Genomic DNA, 19110 nt, shown 5'->3' with positions numbered 1-19110 from the left:
TTACTGCAGTGCCGATGCCCCGATCCTGGAGCATTGCACTGTTCAGTTGTTTTTTTTAAGCAAACTTTATTAAAATGTCACACAGGGAGATTTAATTAACTAGTTACGGACTGCCCGCCACAGTTGTACTGCAGGAGGTTGGCTCCCCAGCGAACTCCCTTGCGACTTCACTTACTGGTTCCCTACTGCGCACGCGCGACTCGCGCTGCGCCACAAGGTTTAGGAATAGGACCCCATTGGCTGCCGCCGCTGCTCCTGGCCGACACAAGGCTTAGGAATAGGACCCCATTGTCTGCCGCCGCTGCTTCTGGCCGACACAAGGCTTAGGAATAGGACCCCATTGGCTGCCGCCGCTGCTCCTGGCCAACGCAATGCTTAGGAATAGGACCCCATTGGCTGCCGCCGCTGCTCCTGGCCGACACAAGGCTTAGGAATAGGACCCCATTGGCTGCCGCCGCTGCTCCTGGCCAACACAAGGCTTAGGAATAGGACCCCATTGGTTGTCGCCGCTGCTCCTGGCCAACACAAGGCTTAGGAATAGGACCCCATTGGTTGTCGCCGCTGCTCCTGACTGACATGTCCATATCAGCAATGTCTAATAAGCTACTCTGAGAATCTAAATGCGTCACTGACGCCAGTTGCACACGGCCCCAGTGCATCAATGACTTGTTCAGACTGACAGCACCGCTGATGAGACATTGCTGATATTGACATGTCAGCCGGGAGCAGAAGCAGCAGCCAATAGGGTCCTATTCCTAAGCCCTGTGCTCTGGGAACACCGATTCCTAAGTCTATGATGGCACAGGTCAGACCATGTCACCTGTACCCTCTTGTATTCTGGCTGTGCACCTCAGTGATTCTTGTCCACTCATCCTCCTGAATGCAATGTGAGAGGGAGGTTGCACAACACAGAATGGTTGGAAAGAGGCTGTAGCCCCCAAATATAGACACTATGAAAGCCCAAATATTTGGGAGACTTAGATAAGGAGTATTTATGTTTGGAGAGATCTTACCCGGGGTTGCTCTTTAATCATTGGACTTTTTCAGGAAGGATCAGCATCTCCTGTCCCCGGTGAACTGCTGGTATTTGGTTCTGGCCCAGACGCGGCGGGAAAGTAAAGACCATGCCACCTTGAATGAACTCTTCCTCAACAACGTGATTGTCCGCCTGTCACATATCAGTGAGGATGTGATCCGTCTCTTCAAAAGGGTGAGCTGGTCTCCATGTGCGTCAGTCGTCTGGAATACATTTGGAGGGGAGGGGAAGACAATCTGGCCAGATATTTTATGTCGGGGGGCTCAGCTGACACATAGGGGGTGGAGGTGCCCACCGGGCAACATGAACCTCTGCTGCTGTCAGCAGCTCTCCAGGTGTAATGTGCCGGGCTGGGCTGCCAGTTCCACAGCCAGGTCCAGGGAGTGCTGACAGCAGCCACTGGGGTAGATTCAAAGAGCAATTGTGTCTGCGTAACCATAGTTACGCAGCGCAATTGCTTACCTGCGTCGGCGTTACGAATGCTCCTGATTCAGGAACCTCGTTACGCCGACTGCAGCCTAAGAAATGACTGGCATAAGGCTCCTTATGCCGTCATATCTTAGGCTGCATTCTTACGCAGGCCGCTAGGTGGCATTCCCGTTGTGGTCAGCGTATAGTATGCAAATTGCATACCAACGCCGATTCACAACCCTACGCGAGCCCTGCGTACGCAGTTTACGTCGTTTGTGTACGTCATTTTTTTGCGTAAGGCTGCCCCTGCTAATAGCAGGGGCAGCCAATGCTACGTACTGTATACCCGTCGTTCCCGCGACGCGAAATTTGAAATTTACGTCGTTTGCGTAAGTGAATCGTGAATGGCGCTGGACGCCATTCACGTTCACTTTGAAGCAAATGACATCAGGGAGGTGGGTGTGGCCAAACTTTCTAATTGACAGTCAAACGGCACCATGTGCCCACCCATGCTTGTATCTCGGGGGTTAGACCATCTGTATCCTTTTTTATCTGTCTATCTTGATACAGTTGTAATTATAAATCCATCTTTTACAGAGTAAGGACATCGGGCTGCAGATGCATGAAGAGCTGGCAAAGGTCACCAATGAACTCTATACTGTGAGTGGAATCAGGTGTAAAGGGTCTAGTATGGATATTCCAGGATACCATTGGACTTCACCATTTACTGTGATGATGTTATATTTATCTGGGACTGAGGCGATGGGTTCCTGGTGTCCAATCATAGTCAACTAAAAAATCCGCCAGCGTGGGTGAGCCCCGTTGTAATGGGTGCAGCAAGTGGGCGGAGCTGGGAACCCAGGGGAGGATCTTTCACTGCCGATACCCTCAATGGGAAGAGGAACTTGTCCACAACATGAGGGCAACATCAGTTATGGGTGGAGAGGTTTATATGTTCTCCCTGTGTACACTCTGAACCGTTCTTCAGTGAACCTGTGACGTGTCACACCAACATTTTATTAATAACCTTTAAAATGAATGACAGATAATGAGTGTTCACTTATTACCCTCCAGCGTCGGGTTGGGAGTGGAGTGTCCGAAGCATTTATTTAGGCTTTTACCTCTAATTGGACAGCATCACCTGAAGAAGCCCGACATATGGGCGAAACATGTTGGGAACTCCATTCTATAGCGCTGTATACTTAAAACCTTGTTGATTTCTACTTGCCAATTGTTATGTTTTAACCACTTAAGCCCCGGACCTTTAGGCAGCTAAATGCCCAGGCCAGGTTTTGCGATTCGGCACTGCGTCGCTTTAACTGACAATTGCGCGGTCGTGCGACGTGGCTCCCAAACAAAATTGGCGTCCTTTTTTTCCCCACAAATAGAGCTTTCTTTTGGTGGTATTTGATCACCTCTGCGGTTTTTATTTTTTGCGCTATAAACAAAAATAGAGCGACAATTTTGAAAAAAAATGCAATATTTTTTACTTTTTGTTATAATAAATATCGCCCAAAAACATAGCTAAAAAATGTTTTCCCCTCAGTTTAGGCCGATACGTATTTTTTAACCTATTTTTAGTAAAAAAAAATCGCAATAAGCGTTTATCGATTGGTTTGCGCAAAATTTATAGCGTTTACAAAATAGGGGATAGTTTTATTGCATTTTTATTGATTATTTTTTTTTACTACTAATGGCGGCGATCAGCGATTTTTTTCGTGACTGCGACATTATGGCGGACACTTCGGACAATTTTGACACATTTTTGGGACCATTGTCATTTTCACAGCAAAAAAATCATTTAAATTGCATTGTTTATTGTGAAAATGACAGTTGCAGTTTGGGAGTTAACCACAGGGGGCGCTGTAGGAGTTAGGGTTCACCTAGTGTGTGTTTACAACTGTAAGGGGGTGTGGCTGTAGGACTGACGTCATCGATCGAGTCTCCCTATAAAAGGGATCACACGATCGATGCAGCCGCCACAGTGAAGCATGGGGAAGCCGTGTTTACATACGGCTCTCCCCGTTCTTCAGCTCCGGGGAGCGATCGCGACGGAGCGGCTAGAAACAAATAGCCGCGCCGTCGTCCCGGATCGCTCCCCGACCCGACCGCTGCATGTAGCGGGGGGGGGGGTCCCGATCGGACCCCCCACCCGCTAGAAGACGGGGACGTACAGGTACGCCCATTTGCCTGTAAGTGCCATTCTGTGGACGTACATATACATGCAGCGGTCGGGAAGTGGTTAACAATTTTTTATTTTGTTCTTTAAAATAAAAAAATTCTTATTCATTATAGTTGTCACCATTTCAATTTATTCTGCACCTTAAAAATCCCAGTCCCTCCTTCTATATCTAACTAATTAAGGGATGTGGTGCTAATATTACGTTTATTTGCCCGTGATCATAAAGTCTCTTTCTCTCCTATATGGCCAAAGGTTTGAGACACCTGACCATCATTAGCCATGTCTTTTGAACCCCATTCCAGAACCATGGTCATTAATATGAAGTTGCCCTCCACCCATTGCCATTAATATGGAGTTGGCCCACATGGTCATTTAATATGGAGTTGGCCTCTCTTTGTGGCTATAACATCCTAAACTCTTCTGGGAAGACTATTCCACAAGATTATGTATGGGTAGATTAAGGTAGGGGCGCCTAAAATTAGGTTGGCGTAGCCTAGCGTGTTTACACTACGCTGCCTTAAGTAAGAGAGGAAAGTACATGATTCTGAAAGCACTTACCTCCTTACTTAGGGCGGTGTAGTGTAAACACGGCGGGCGTAAGGGCGCCTAATTCAAATGGGTTGGGGGGGGGGCGTGTTTAATGCTAATGAGGCTTGACCTCACGTTTTTTGCTGTTTTTTCTTACTGCGCATGCGCCAGGCGCCTACATCTCCCAGGGCGCATTGCGGCTAAGTATGCCGTACGGGCCTATTGATTTCGACGTGGACGTAAACGACGTAAGTCCCGATTCGCGAACGACTTAAGCAAACGATGTAAAAAATTCGAACCTCGCGGCGGGAACGGCGGCCATACTTTAACATTGTTATTCCACCTCATAGGTGGAATAACTTTAGGCCGCCGAAGGCCTTACGAAAACGACGTAATTCGACTGCGGCGGCCGGGCGTACGTTCGTGAATCGGCGTACTAACTGATTTACATAATCTATGCCGGCCGCAATGGAAGCGCCACCCAGCGGCCATGCAAAAAATTGCAAGCTAGGATAGAACGGCGCAAGCCGTCCTATCTTAGCTTTGTTTAAGCGTATCTCTGTTTGAGCATACGCTTAAACATACGGCGGCGTAGATTCTGAGTTAGGCCGGCTTATCTACTGATAAGCCGGCCTAACTTACTGAATCGACCTAGTAGTGCCTGGGGGAATTTATGAGGTCATTTTGGATTAGAAGACCTGGCTTGGCATTCCAATCCATTCCAAAGGAGTTCTGTGCAGGATACTAAAGTTCCTCCACAACAAACTCATCAAGCCATGTCTTTATGGAGCTGGCTTTGTACACAGGGGTGGCACAGTCATGTTGGTGCAGAAAGGAGTCTTCACCAAGCTGTTACCACTGGATGCACCAAGTTATTTGGAGGAGGTCGTGGTCCATATACTGTTGGCCTGATGGTGAGCATGATGGTTAGGTGTCCACATTCATTTCATGGTTAGGTGTCCAAAAGTTCAGATGCTATGTTAGCATTCGTTTCCATGAACCCCATTTATGAAATGAATACAAACGTGGCATCTGATGGTTCAGTGCCTGTATCTCTCTTTGGAAGTGAGATCTGTAATATCTTTTATATGGGCAAGTTGTATCTCAAAACCCTTCTCTCTTGTTTCCTGACTGATGTGCAGGTGATGAAGACGTACCACATGTACCATGCGGAAAGCATCAACGCAGAGAGCAAGCTTAAAGATGCCGAAAAGCAGGAGGAGAAGCAGTTTAGTAAATCGGCGGACTTTGGGCCCAACGCCCTGCGGCATGAAGACCGAGCGCAGAGGCGGAGCTCTGTGAAGAAGATCGAAAAAATGAAGGAAAAGGTAATGGTGCAGTTTCGGATATTGATGGATGACAAACAATTGTTGCCAAACATAGGCTATAAAATTACCTCCAGGGATTAATTTCTGGTCTGTGGTCTCTCACAGACCCAATGAAAGTGCAGTGACCCACCAACCAGAAGTTATCTTTAAGCTGCATACACACGGTCGGAATTTCCGATGGAAAAAGTCAGATGGGAGCTTTTCATCGGATATTCCGACCGTGTGTATGCCCCATCAGGCTTTTTCCGTTGGAATTTCCGACGAACTTAGCTAGAGAGCAGGTTCTCTATTTTTCCGTCGGAAATTCCGACTGAGTTTTGCCCGGTCAAAAGTCCGACCGTGTGTACGTGGCATTAGTCTTTTATTGCTGAGCCTAAAAACCTGGTTGCAGGTCTTTGTCTTTGGCATTCTGTTGAAACTCTGCATGTGCTGACGTAATATTTGCCCACTTCTCTATTACATCTTTCTGCCTGATTCCAGCGGCAAGCCAAGTACTCAGAGAACAAGCTGAAGTGCACCAAGGCCAGGAACGAGTACCTGCTCAACTTGGCAGCAACTAATGGTTGCATCAGCAAGTACTACATCCATGATGTGTCTGATCTCATAGAAGTAAGTGAACTCCGCAACGTGTCCAAGCTCATAGATATTCGTGAACTCCATGATGTATTCAACCTAATAGATGTAAAGGAATTCCATGACGTGCCCAATGTCATAGACGTAAGGGAACTCCATGGCGTGTCCAATGTCATAGACCTAAGGGAACTCCATGACGTGTCCAATGTCATAGACCTAAGGGAACTCCATGACGTGTCCAATGTCATAGACCTAAGGGAACTCCATGACGTGTCCAATGTCATAGACCTAAGGGAACTCCATGACGTGTCCAATGTCATAGACCTAAGGGAACTCCATGGCGTGTCCAATGTCATAGACGTAAGGGAACTCCATGGCGTGTCCAATGTCATAGACGTAAGGGAACTCCATGACGTGCCCAATGTCATAGACGTAAGGGAACTCCATGACGTGTCCAATGTCATAGACCTAAGGGAACTCCATGACATGCCCAATGTCATAGACGTAAGGGAACTCCATGACGTGTCCAATGTCATAGACGTAAGGGAACTCCATGACGTGTCCAATGTCATAGACGTAAGGGAACTCCATGGCGTGTCCAATGTCATAGACCTAAGGGAACTCCATGACGTGTCCAATGTCATAGACCTAAGGGAACTCCATGGCGTGTCCAATGTCATAGACGTAAGGGAACTCCATGGCGTGTCCAATGTCATAGACGTAAGGGAACTCCATGACATGTCCAATGTCATAGACGTAAGGGAACTCCATGACGTGTCCAATGTCATAGACCTAAGGGAACTCTATGACGTGTCCAATGTCATAGACGTAAGGGAACTCCATGACGTGCCCAATGTCATAGACGTAAGGGAACTCCATGGCGTGTCCAATGTCATAGACCTAAGGGAACTCCATGACGTGTCCAATGTCATAGACGTAAGGGAACTCCATGACGTGTCCAATGTCATAGACGTAAGGGAACTCCATGGCGTGTCCAATGTCATAGACCTAAGGGAACTCCATGACGTGTCCAATGTCATAGACCTAAGGGAACTCCATGACATGCCCAATGTCATAGACGTAAGGGAACTCCATGACGTGTCCAATGTCATAGACGTAAGGGAACTCCATGACGTGTCCAATGTCATAGACGTAAGGGAACTCCATGGCGTGTCCAATGTCATAGACCTAAGGGAACTCCATGACGTGTCCAATGTCATAGACCTAAGGGAACTCCATGGCGTGTCCAATGTCATAGACGTAAGGGAACTCCATGGCGTGTCCAATGTCATAGACGTAAGGGAACTCCATGACATGTCCAATGTCATAGACGTAAGGGAACTCCATGACGTGTCCAATGTCATAGACCTAAGGGAACTCTATGACGTGTCCAATGTCATAGACGTAAGGGAACTCCATGACGTGCCCAATGTCATAGACGTAAGGGAACTCCATGGCGTGTCCAATGTCATAGACCTAAGGGAACTCCATGACGTGTCCAATGTCATAGACGTAAGGGAACTCCATGACGTGTCCAAGCTCAAAGGTATTGGTGAACTCAATGATGTGTCCAATCTCATTAATATTAGTGAACTCCATGATGTTTTCAACCCTATAGATGTAAATGAACTCCATGACATGTCCAGTCTCAAATACATAAGTGAACTCCATGATATGTCCCATCACATTGATATTAGAGAACTACATGATGTATTGAACCTCATAGATGTAAATGAACTCCATGACGTGTCCAAGCTCATATATGTAAGGGAACTCCAAGACGTGTCTAAGCTCATAGACGTAAGGGAACTCCATTACGTGTCTAAGCTCAAAGACGTAAGGGAACTCCAAGACGTGTCTAAGCTCAAAGACGTAAGGGAACTCCATTACGTGTCTAAGCTCATAGACGTAAGGGAACTCCATGACGTGTCTAAGCTCATAGACGTAAGGGAACTCCATTACGTGTCTAAGCTCATAGACGTAAGGGAACTCCATTACGTGTCTAAGCTCATAGACGTAAGGGAACTCCAATACTTGTCTAAGCTCATAGACGTAAGGGAACTCCAAGATGTATCTAAGCTCATAGACGTAAGGGAACTCGTAGTATAAAAAGAAAAAGAAAAAAAGGGGGGGGGGGCAAAAATAGCCCACAGGTCGGACTTTAAGCGCACAATGAACAGTGGAGAATATACAAAAGTATTACAATGAATATTTCTAGCAGTACATGATACAAAATGAACATTTAAAAGAGTTAAAAAAGCATATACAAAAAATACATGATATAGAGTGAGCCCCTGTGCGTCAACGCGTTTCGCTGTCTAGCTTCGTCAGGACACATTTAGGAATTGTTGGAAAAGGAAACAGGTCTCATTATTAGCTCATACGCCCCATATAACAGGTTCTGTTGTAAAAAATAATACGAAAAAATATGGGAAGAAGACGGTGGGGAGGGCCCTTAGGTCACTACTGTGCCCATCAATTGCTGCCAGTGTGCCCATCAATTGCCGCTACTGTGCCCATCAATTGCCGCTACTGTGCCCTACGGCTCTAATCAGACGCTTCCAAAAATACCCCGTCGGTGTAATTCAGGTGCCCCGGCGTCCCGAAATGGGGTTGGGCACCTGAATAGGGGGCGCCCATAGATAGATTTATGCAATGCATGAATCTATATATGGTGAGAGAGAGAAGTGGCAGGAGAGAGGGGGCGCACCAGGGGGGGGGGGACGCTTTTCTCGTATCTATTAGTGCAAAAGACTTATAGAAATGAATGTGCAACCCTCCTGTATCCTGGTATAGCCAGCAATATGCTAATATGAAATGTGATTGCAGGCCTGCCCAATGTACGAGGGCAGAAAAATATGAATCCAATAAATCCTGTAGTTTTGGGGTGAAATGCCCCACCCCCCCTCTTCATTGCCCATTGTCATACTGCTCAGGGGGGGAGCAGATGGCTCCATGTCTCATCTCATCTCCCTAATTACCTCTGGCACACAGAGGAGGGCAGGCGGCGAGGGGCAGACCCAGGTGTGCCTGTTAGATACCGATCTGTGTGCCGCAGGGACCTGGGGATCACATGTCAGAGATTTCTGTTCAGCCCGACACAGATGTGACCCCCCCCCCCCCCCCCGTCCGTCCGTCTCCCAGCGCAGGAAAATTACACCCCCTCCACTATTTATACCATATTTATCAGCTATCGTCGCGTCACCCTGCCTGGATGGCCGAAAAAATCCCTGAAATCATTGTTATGAAAATATATAAATATATATATATATATAATATACAATGTACCCCAGAGAATTGTATTCTTACTAAATGTATATTTCCTATTTTTGCTGTATGAGAAATTATAATGAGGGGGGGGAAGGGGGAGGGGGGAGGGGCACAAAGGATCCAGCTTTTCAGAAAGTGGACTTTCAGCAACATTGCAAATCTTCATGAATGAATTCTTGATACAATATAAATATAATAAAATATTTAATAATACAATCGATACAAAAAGTATCATTTCCAAGATAAGCGCCATCTTTTACCATTAAAAAGCCATCCTTAACCCCTTCAATTGATGGACACTGATAGGTGGCACTGGGCACTGACAGGCGGCACTGATGGGCATTGACAGGCGGCTGTGATGGGCACTGACAGGCGGCACTGATGGGCACTGACAGGCGGCTGTGATGGGCACTGACAGGCGGCACTGACTGGCACTGATGCGGTACAGATTGGCACTGGCAGGTGGCACTGATGGGCAGCACTGATGATGAGGTACCATTGTGGGAGGGGCAGAGACACAAACTACTGAAGGAAATCTCACCATTGTGGGAGGGGCAGAGACACAAACTACTGCAGGGAATCTCACCATTGTGGGAGGGGCAGAGACACAAACTACTGCAGGAAAGATCACCATTGTGGGAGGGGCAGAGACACAAACTACTGCAGGAAATCTCCTCATTGTGGGAGGCGCAGAGACACAAACTACTGCAGGAAAGATCACCATTGTGGGAGGGGCAGAGACACAAACTACTGCAGGGAAATCTCCTCATTGTGGGAGGGGCAGAGACACAAACTACTGCAGGGAAATCTCCTCATTGTGGGATGGGCAGAGACACAAACTACTGCAGGAAATCTCACCATTGTGGGAGGGGCAGAGACACAAACTACTGCAGGAAATCTCACCATTGTGGGAGGGGCAGAGACACAAACTACTGCAGGAAATCTCACCATTGTGGGAGGGGCAGAGACACAAACTACTGCAGGAAATCTCACCTTTGTGGGAGGGGCAGAGACACAAACTAGTGCAGGGAAATGTTACCATTGTGGGAGGGGCAGAGACACAAACTACTGCAGGGAAATGTCACCATTGTGGGAGGGGCAGAGACACAAACTACTGCAGGAAATCCCCCCATTGTGGGAGGGGCAGAGACACAAACTACTGCAGGAAATCTCACCATTGTGGGAGGGGCAGAGACACAAACTACTGCAGGAAATCTCACCATTGTGGGAGGGGCAGAGACACAAACTACTGCAGGAAATCTCACCTTTGTGGGAGGGGCAGAGACACAAACTAGTGCAGGGAAATGTTACCATTGTGGGAGGGGCAGAGACACAAACTACTGCAGGGAAATGTCACCATTGTGGGAGGGGCAGAGACACAAACTAGGGGAAAATCTCACCATTGTGGGAGGGGCAGAGACACAAACTAATGCAGGAAATGTCACCTTTGTGGGAGGGGCAGAGACACAAACTACTGCAGGGAAATGTCACCATTGTGGGAGGGGCAGAGACACAAACTACTGCAGGAAATCTCACCATTGTGGGAGGGGCAGAGAAACAGACTACTGCAGGAAATCTCCCCGTTGTGGGAGGGGCAGAGACACAAACTGGGGGGAAATCTCACCAATGTGGGAGGGGCAGAGACATAAACTGGGGGGAAATCTCACCATTGTGGGAGGGGCAGAGACATAAACTGGGGGGAAATCTCACCATTGTGGGAGGGGCAGAGACACAGACTACTGCCCAGTACTGTACTATCAACCATGAGTTGCCCTTTGCCTATGTATGGTATGTGGTAAGATGTCTCACTGATTTCTCTGGTTTGCGCAGTGCTGTGACCTGGGATTCCATTCCAGTCTTGCCCGCACCTTCCGCACATACCTCTCAGCCGAGTATACGCTGGAGACTTCCCGGCATGAAGGCCTTGACATCATCGAGAATGCTGTGGACAATCTGGATGCTCGAAGTGACAAGCACAAAATCATGGACCTCTATAACCAGGTCTTCTGCCCGCCGCTTAAGTTTGACTTCCAGCCTCACATGGGTGACGAGGTGTGTATGAGTCCACCAGTCCTCCAGCAGTGCAGAGTATTTCAGGAGAGGAGAGTTGTAGAGGAAGGAGCAGAGTCCTCCAGCAGAGCAGAGTATTCCAGGAGAGGAGAGTTCTGGAGGAAGGAGCAGAGTCCTCCAGCAGTGTAGAGTATTTCAGGAGAGGAGAGTTATAGAGGAAGTAGCAGAGTCCTCCAGCAGTGCAGAGTATTTCAGGAGAGGAGAGTTATAGAGGAAGGAGCAGAGTCATGCAGCAGAGCAGAGAATTTCAGGAGAGGAGAGTTCTGGAGGAAGGAGCAGAGTCCTGCAGCAGAGCAGAGAATTTCAGGAGAGGAGAGTTATAGAGGAAGGAGCAGAGTCCTCCAGCAGTGCAGAGTATGTCAGGAGAGGAGAGTTATAGAGGAAGGAGCAGAGTCCTCCAGCAGAGCAGAGTCCTCCAGCAGTGCAGAGAATTTTAGGAGAGGAGAGTTATAGAGGAAGGAGCAGAGTCCTCCAGCAGTGCAGAGTATGTCAGGAGAGGAGAGTTCTGGAGGAAGGAGCAGAGTCCTCCAGCAGAGTATTTCAGGAGAGGAGAGTTCTGGAGGAAGGAGCAGAGTCCTCCAGCAGAGTATTTCAGGAGAGGAGAGTTCTGGAGGAAGGAGCAGAGTCATCCAGCAGAGTATCTCAGGAGAGGAGAGTTATAGAGGAAGGAGCAGAGTCCTCCAGCAGAGCAGAGTCTTTCAGGAGAGGAGAGTTATAGAGGAAGGAGCAGAGTCCTCCAGCAGTGCAGAGTATTTCAGGAGAGGAGAGTTATAGAGAAAGGAGCAGAGTCCTCCAACAGAGCAGAGTATTTCAGGAGAGGAGAGTTCTGGAGGAAGGAGCAGAGTCCTCCAGCAGAGCAGAGTATTTCAGGAGAGGAGAGTTCTGGAGGAAGGAGCAGAGTCCTCCAGCAGAGTATTTCAGGAGAGGAGAGTTCTGGAGGAAGGAGCAGAGTCATCCAGCAGAGTATCTCAGGAGAGGAGAGTTATAGAGGAAGGAGCAGAGTCCTCCAGCAGAGCAGAGTCTTTCAGGAGAGGAGAGTTATAGAGGAAGGAGCAGAGTCCTCCAGCAGTGCAGAGTATTTCAGGAGAGGAGAGTTATAGAGAAAGGAGCAGAGTCCTCCAACAGAGCAGAGTATTTCAGGAGAGGAGAGTTATAGAGGAAGGAGCAGAGGCCTCCAGCAGAGTATTTCAGGAGAGGAGAGTTCTGGAGGAAGGAGCAGAGTCCTCCAGCAGAGCAGAGTATTTCAGGAGAGGAGAGTTCTGGAGGAAGGAGCAGAGTCCTCCAGCAGTATTGGAGAAGATGGACATTGGTTGGAGGGTGGAGCCTTGATGTAGAATACAATACATCCCCTTTCCATTATTCTGCGTATTTTACATTCATGCTTTATATGTCTTTGTGACTTTTCTGCCATTTCTCAGGTGTGTCAGGTCAGCGCTCAGCAGCCGGTACAGATGGAGCTCCTCGTGCGATATCACCAGCTGCAATCGCGTCTCACCACGCTGAAGATCGAAAACGAGGAGGTGATTCCCTGTCTGTGTTACAGTACAATTGTTCTTTCCTCCGCAGCTCTTCTCACACTTATTAGATGAGGTAGACCTGCAAATACCCACAAGCCTTTGCAACAAATTTTATCGGTATGCTCCATTCTGCTCATTCACCTCCAGTCCTCCACACAGCTCTGAGTTCTGTCCTGACCCGTCGGCTATATCCTTACACTGGCCATGTCCTCCTTAGGCCAGGGGCCGACTGACCATTTGGGCACTGACCGAGGGCCCCATGCCACTAGGGGGCCCCATCAGGGTTGCCAGCCTCAATAAAAGCAGGGACAGTATGTAAAAATCTGTGTTTTTTTTTAAATCCCAAGATTATAGCTGCCCACCTCTCCAGTACCTTTTCAGTGTGTGTATTCTGTGTGTGTATACTGTATGTGTGTGTATGCTGTATGTGTGTGTATACTGTGCATGTATACTGTATGTGTGTATGTATACTGTATGGGTGTGTGTGTGTATGTGTATTCTGTGTGTGTATACTGTGTATGTATACTGTATGTGTGTGTGTGTATACTGTGTGTGTGTATATGTATACTGTGTGTGTATGTGTGTGTGTATACTGTATGTGTATGTATACTGTGTATGCGTGTGTGTGTATGTATACTGTATGTGTGTGTGTATACTGTATGTGTATGTATACTGTGTATGCGTGTGTGTGTATGTATACTGTATGTGTGTGTGTATACTGTATGTGTATGTATACTGTGTATGCGTGTGTGTGTATGTATACTGTATGTGTGTGTGTGTGTATACTGTGTGTGTATGTGTATTCTGTGTGTGTATACTGTATGTGTGTGTATGTATACTGTATGTGTGTGTGTGTATACTGTTCATGTATACTGTGTATGTGTGTGTGTATACTGTATGTGTGTGTGTATACTGTGCATGTATACTGTATGTGTGTGTGTATGTATACTGTATGTGTGTGTGTATGTATACTGTATGTGTGTGTGTGTGTATACTGTGTGTGTATGTGTATTCTGTGTGTGTATACTGTATGTGTGTGTGTATACTGTGCATGTATACTGTATGTGTGTGTGTATGTATACTGTATGTGTGTGTGTGTATACTGTGCATGTATACTGTGTATGTGTGTGTGTGTGTGTGTGTATACTGTATGTGTGTGTGTGTATACTGTGCATGTATACTGTATGTGTGTGTGTATGTATACTGTATGTGTGTGTGTATGTATACTGTATGTGTGTGTGTGTATGTATACTGTATGTGTGTGTGTGTATGTATACTGTGTGTGTGTGTATACTGTTACTGTATGTATACTGTATGTGTGTGTGTGTATACTGTATGTATACTGTATGTGTGTGTATGTATACTGTATGTGTGTGTGTGTGTGTATACTGTATGTATACTGTATGTGTGTGTGTGTGTGTATGTACTGTATACTGTATGTGTGTGTGTGTATACTGTGCATGTATACTGTGTATGTGTGTGTGTGTGTGTGTGTATACTGTATGTGTGTGTGTGTATACTGTGCATGTATACTGTATGTGTGTGTGTATGTATACTGTATGTGTGTGTGTATGTATACTGTATGTGTGTGTGTGTATGTATACTGTATGTGTGTGTGTGTATGTATACTGTGTGTGTGTGTATACTGTTACTGTATGTATACTGTATGTGTGTGTGTGTATACTGTATGTATACTGTATGTGTGTGTATGTATACTGTATGTGTGTGTGTGTGTATACTGTATGTATACTGTATGTGTGTGTGTGTGTGTATGTACTGTATACTGTATGTGTGTGTATGTATACTGTATGTGTGTGTGTATACTGTGTGGTCCCATAATATATTGCCTGGGGACCCAATAATCTCCTATTGCCCCGGGGCCCCATGAGTTGTCAGCCCGCCCCTGCCTTAGGCAATGTGTTCCCGGGTTCCATCCTCTCTCCCTGACTGCTCGTTGCAGACTCGCCTTGGAGCAGGACATTGTGGTTCACCACAGTGGCGGCGCGTCCATAAAGGGCGCACGGGCGCCGCCCCCTCTCTCCTGCCACCTCTCTCTCACCATAGACAGATTCTTGCATTGCATGAATCTATCTATGGTCGCCGCTGCCACCCCCTATTCAGGTGTCTGGCCCCTTGACCGCCGCCGGGCACCTGAATTACAGGGGCTGTTTTTTTTTTTAAGCGCCTGAACAGAGCCGTAGGCTATAATAGGCGTCCAAAAAGGTGAACAGCGGGCGCCATGCTGGGCTCTCGCTGTTAACTCAGCGTTGTGTTAGGAAAGCGAATGAATCGTTTTCCTAACGCTGACCCACCAAACAGGTGCTTGGGTCTGTTACCTGTCACCTGATTGGCTGAAACTACAGGCGCTGTGATTGGACGCCTGATAGAGAGGACAGAAGAAGACATCGAGGAGCGTGGACGTGGAGGACGCCACCGTGACCCGCTGCGAGACAGGTAAGTGCCGGGCGATGCACACTGGCAGCATTTGATGGGGCACAGTAGTGGAAATTGATGGGCACACTGGCAGCAATTGCTGGGGCACAGTAGCGGCAGTTGATAGGCACACTGGCAGCAATTGATGGGGCACAGTAGCGGCAGTTGATAGGCACACTGGCAGCATTTGATGGGGCACAGTAGCGGCAGTTGATAGGCACACTGGCAGCAATTGATGGGGCACAGTAGCGGCAGTTGATAGGCACGCTGGCAGCAATTGATGGGGCACAGTAGCGGCAGTTGATAGGCACACTGGCAGCAATTGATGGGGCACAGTAGCGGCAGTTGATAGGCACACTGGCAGCAATTGATGGGGCACAGTAGCGGCAGTTGATAGGCACACTGGCAGCATTTGATGGGGCACAGTAGCGGCAGTTGATAGGCACACTGGCAGCATTTGATGGGGCACAGTAGCGGCAATTGATGGGAACACTGGCAGCAATTGATGGGGCACATTGGCAGCAATTAATGGGCACAGTAGCGGCAATTGATAAGCACACTGGCAGCAATTGATGGGCACAGTAGCAGCAATTGATGGGCACAGTAGCAGCAAATGATGGGCACACTGCCAGCAATTGATGGGTACAGTGGCTGCGTTTGATGGCACAGTGGCAGCAATTTATGGGTACTGTGGCTGCGTTTGATGGGCATAGTGGCTGCGTTTGATGGCACAGTGGCTGTGTTTGATGGGCACAGTGGCATCACTCAGAGCAACCGATACAATGATAGCTGCCATCTTTATTTTGGAGGCTAGAATGTTCTAGAGGACACCTTATAACTATTGCAGTCTGCAGGCTTTCCATACCAATGTTACCGTATGTGATCCATGCTCTATGTGTTGGCACAGGTGAAGAAGACCTTAGATGCCACCATGCAGACCCTGCAAGACATGCTGACTGTCGAGGACTTTGACGTCTCCGACGCCTTCCAGCACAGCCGCTCCACCGAGTCCATCAAGCTGGCCGCCTCGGAGACCTACATGAGCAAACTCAACATCTCCAAACGCAGAGCCAACCAGCAAGAGACGGAGATCTTCTACTTCACGGTAGGTAGTCTCTCTACTGGAGCTGCCAGTGTCATGTGATCGCTGGGACCAATCACAGCAGATCACATGACAATTGTAAAAAAATAAATGGCTTCCTTTCATGCCATCCATTGCATACAATCGTGTTGCTAGCTGTGATTGGTCACAGTGATAGCCAGAGGCGGCTCTTCAATTAGGCTAATTAGGCGGTCGCCTAAGGCCTCGCACTAGCGGCCGCCTTACTGGCCCAATGCATTACCCCAGTTTTGAGGGACAGGGGACCTTAACACTGCTGTGCTCAGGCAGCATTAAGAGCCCTGACTCAGGAGCGGGGCCGCCAGTGTCCCTAACAACCAGTGAATATCGGTGACACCACCCCTTGTCATCAACTATGAGAGACAAAATGTGGAAACAAATCCAGACATATGACCTCCACCCGGGATAAGAGATCCCCTTTTTGGACGTCATATGACGGCGTGCGGTTTTGAAGTGGTTAAAGTTTTTCCACAACCAATCATGGGGAGTGTAACGGAACGCGTCCCACTCTCCGCTTGAGTGCTTCCGTCATATACCGCTTCCTATCAGTCTGGATATAGATATCAGATATTCCAGCTTCTCACAAGCACACAACGAGATGAGACTTGTTTGTCTGCTAAAAATGGAGTGTTTAATAGAACCAAGAATACAATCTTATATACAGTTTAAAGAGGAGGTAACCAAAACAGAAATTAACATGAGCTAATTAACTAATCATTTACCCAGACGAGGCGACTCAGATATGACCTTTCAGAGTAGACGTCCCGTCTCCGCATTCACCTGCTATACAATATTGGTTTCGACGTGAACGTAAATTACGTCCAGCCCCATACCCGGACGACTTACGCAAACAACGTAAAATGTTCACATTTCGACGCGGGAACGACGTTCATACTTAACATTGGTAGGCCGCATGTACGCCTCATATAGCAGGGGTAACTTTACGCCGGGAAAAGCCTAACGTAAGCTGCGTATCTGTACTGCGTCGGCCGGGCGTACATTCGTGAATTTGCGGATCCAGCTGATTTACATATTTCTAGGCGTAAATCAGCGTACACGCCCCTAGTGGCCAGCGTAAATATGCAGTTAAGATACAACGGCGTAAGAGACTTACGCTGGTCGTATCTTAGTGAAATTTTGGCGTATCTGATTCTTTGAATCAGGCGCCAAGATACGGCGGCTCGGACTCAGAGTTACGACAGCGTATCTGGAGATACGCCGGCGTAACTCGTACGAGAATCCGGGCCGGAGTGTTTAATAGAACCAAGAATACAATCTTATATACAGTTTAAAGAGGAGGTAACCAGAACATAAATTAACATGAGCTAATTAACTAATCATTTACCCAGACGAGGCGACTCGGATATGACATTTCAGAGTAGACGTCCCGTCTCCGCATTTACCTGCTATACAATACACATTATCATAAGTGTAAACACAGGACATCTTCACACAACAGCAGGGTCAATTAGCACAGAGAACAGACAGATGGCTGGAGGTGAGGACATTTAGCATCTGAAGGCCCGGATTCACGTACAGCGGCGTATCTTTGAGCGGGCGTAACGTATCCTATTTACGTTACGCTGCAGCAACTTAGACGGGCAAGTGCAGTATTCTCAAAGCACTTGCGTCGTAAGTTGCGGCGGCGTAGCGTAAATAGGCCGGCGTAAGCCCGCCTAATTCAAATGTGGAACAGGGGTGGTGTTTTATGTAAATCACTCGTGACCGGACGTGATTGACGTTTTTCACGAACGGCTCATGCGCCGTCCGTGGACATATCCCAGTGTGCATTGCTCCAAAGTATGCCGCAAGGACGTATTGGTTTCGACGTGAACGTAAATTACGTCCAGCCCCATTCACGGACGACTTACGCAAACGACGTAAAATTTTCACACGGGAACGACGGCCATACTTAACATTGACTAGGCCAGCTATTTGTTCGACTAACTTTATGCCGTAAAAAGCCATATGTAAACGATGTAAAAAAAAATGCGCCGTTCGTGAATTGGCGTATCTAGTCATTTACATATAATACGCCGAACTCAACGGAAGCGCCACCTAGCGGCCAGCGGAAAAATTGCACCCTAAGATACGACGGTGTAGGAGACTTAGCCCCCATTCACATCTAGGCGTTTTAACGCCTGTAGTGCTACGCCGCTGCCGCCAGAGGGATGAAAACACATGTCCCTCTATGGAGATGGTTCACATCTCCATGCCGGACGCCGGACGCCTGCCGCCTGAAAAAAGGTCCCGGACCTTTTTTTCAGGCGGCATTCGGCTAGGAGATGGGAACCATCTCCATAGAGGGGGTCAATCCGGGGCACATCTAGGCGGACAATACCGGCGTTTTGTCGCCGCAAATCGCGGTACAAAACGCTGCTATTTGTACCGCGATTTGCGGCGACAAAACGCAGCAAATTTGACTGCCTAGGTGTGAATGGAGCCTAACGCCGCTCGTATCTTAGCCTAATTTAAGCGTATCTGGTTTCCACAATACGCTTACATTTAGGACGGCGTAGATTCAGAGTTACGTTGGCGTATCTGCTGATACGCCGGCGTAAAGCTTTCTGAATCTGGCTAAGTGTGATCACATGTTATTGCAATGTCTATATGGCCTCAAAGGTATAAAACCTAAAAAAAAG

The 19110-nt window shown here is 47.7% G+C and overlaps 1 protein-coding gene across 3 annotated transcripts in view; it reads left to right on the top strand.

The window, feature by feature from the left end:
- Positions 1-19110, top strand: part of SRGAP3 (SLIT-ROBO Rho GTPase activating protein 3) — a 151588-nt gene that overhangs the window by 80912 nt on the left and 51566 nt on the right. For all 3 annotated transcript variants that reach the window (XR_005750532.1, XM_040358840.1, XM_040358839.1), the window contains exons 3-9: positions 1048-1210; positions 2045-2107; positions 5300-5485; positions 5966-6094; positions 11159-11380; positions 12817-12918; positions 16256-16453. Coding sequence is in view for 2 of the 3 variants with exons in the window: in XM_040358840.1 (XP_040214774.1) it covers positions 1048-1210; positions 2045-2107; positions 5300-5485; positions 5966-6094; positions 11159-11380; positions 12817-12918; positions 16256-16453 (1063 nt within the window). In the remaining variant the exon portion in view is untranslated. The remainder of the gene's footprint in view (positions 1-1047; positions 1211-2044; positions 2108-5299; positions 5486-5965; positions 6095-11158; positions 11381-12816; positions 12919-16255; positions 16454-19110) is intronic.

This window comes from Rana temporaria, chromosome 7 (genome assembly GCF_905171775.1).
Source record: "Rana temporaria chromosome 7, aRanTem1.1, whole genome shotgun sequence".
NCBI lineage: Eukaryota > Metazoa > Chordata > Amphibia > Anura > Ranidae > Rana > Rana temporaria.
The sequence above is the reverse complement of the archived record's forward strand: the minus strand, read 5'-3'. Positions and strand labels throughout refer to the sequence as shown.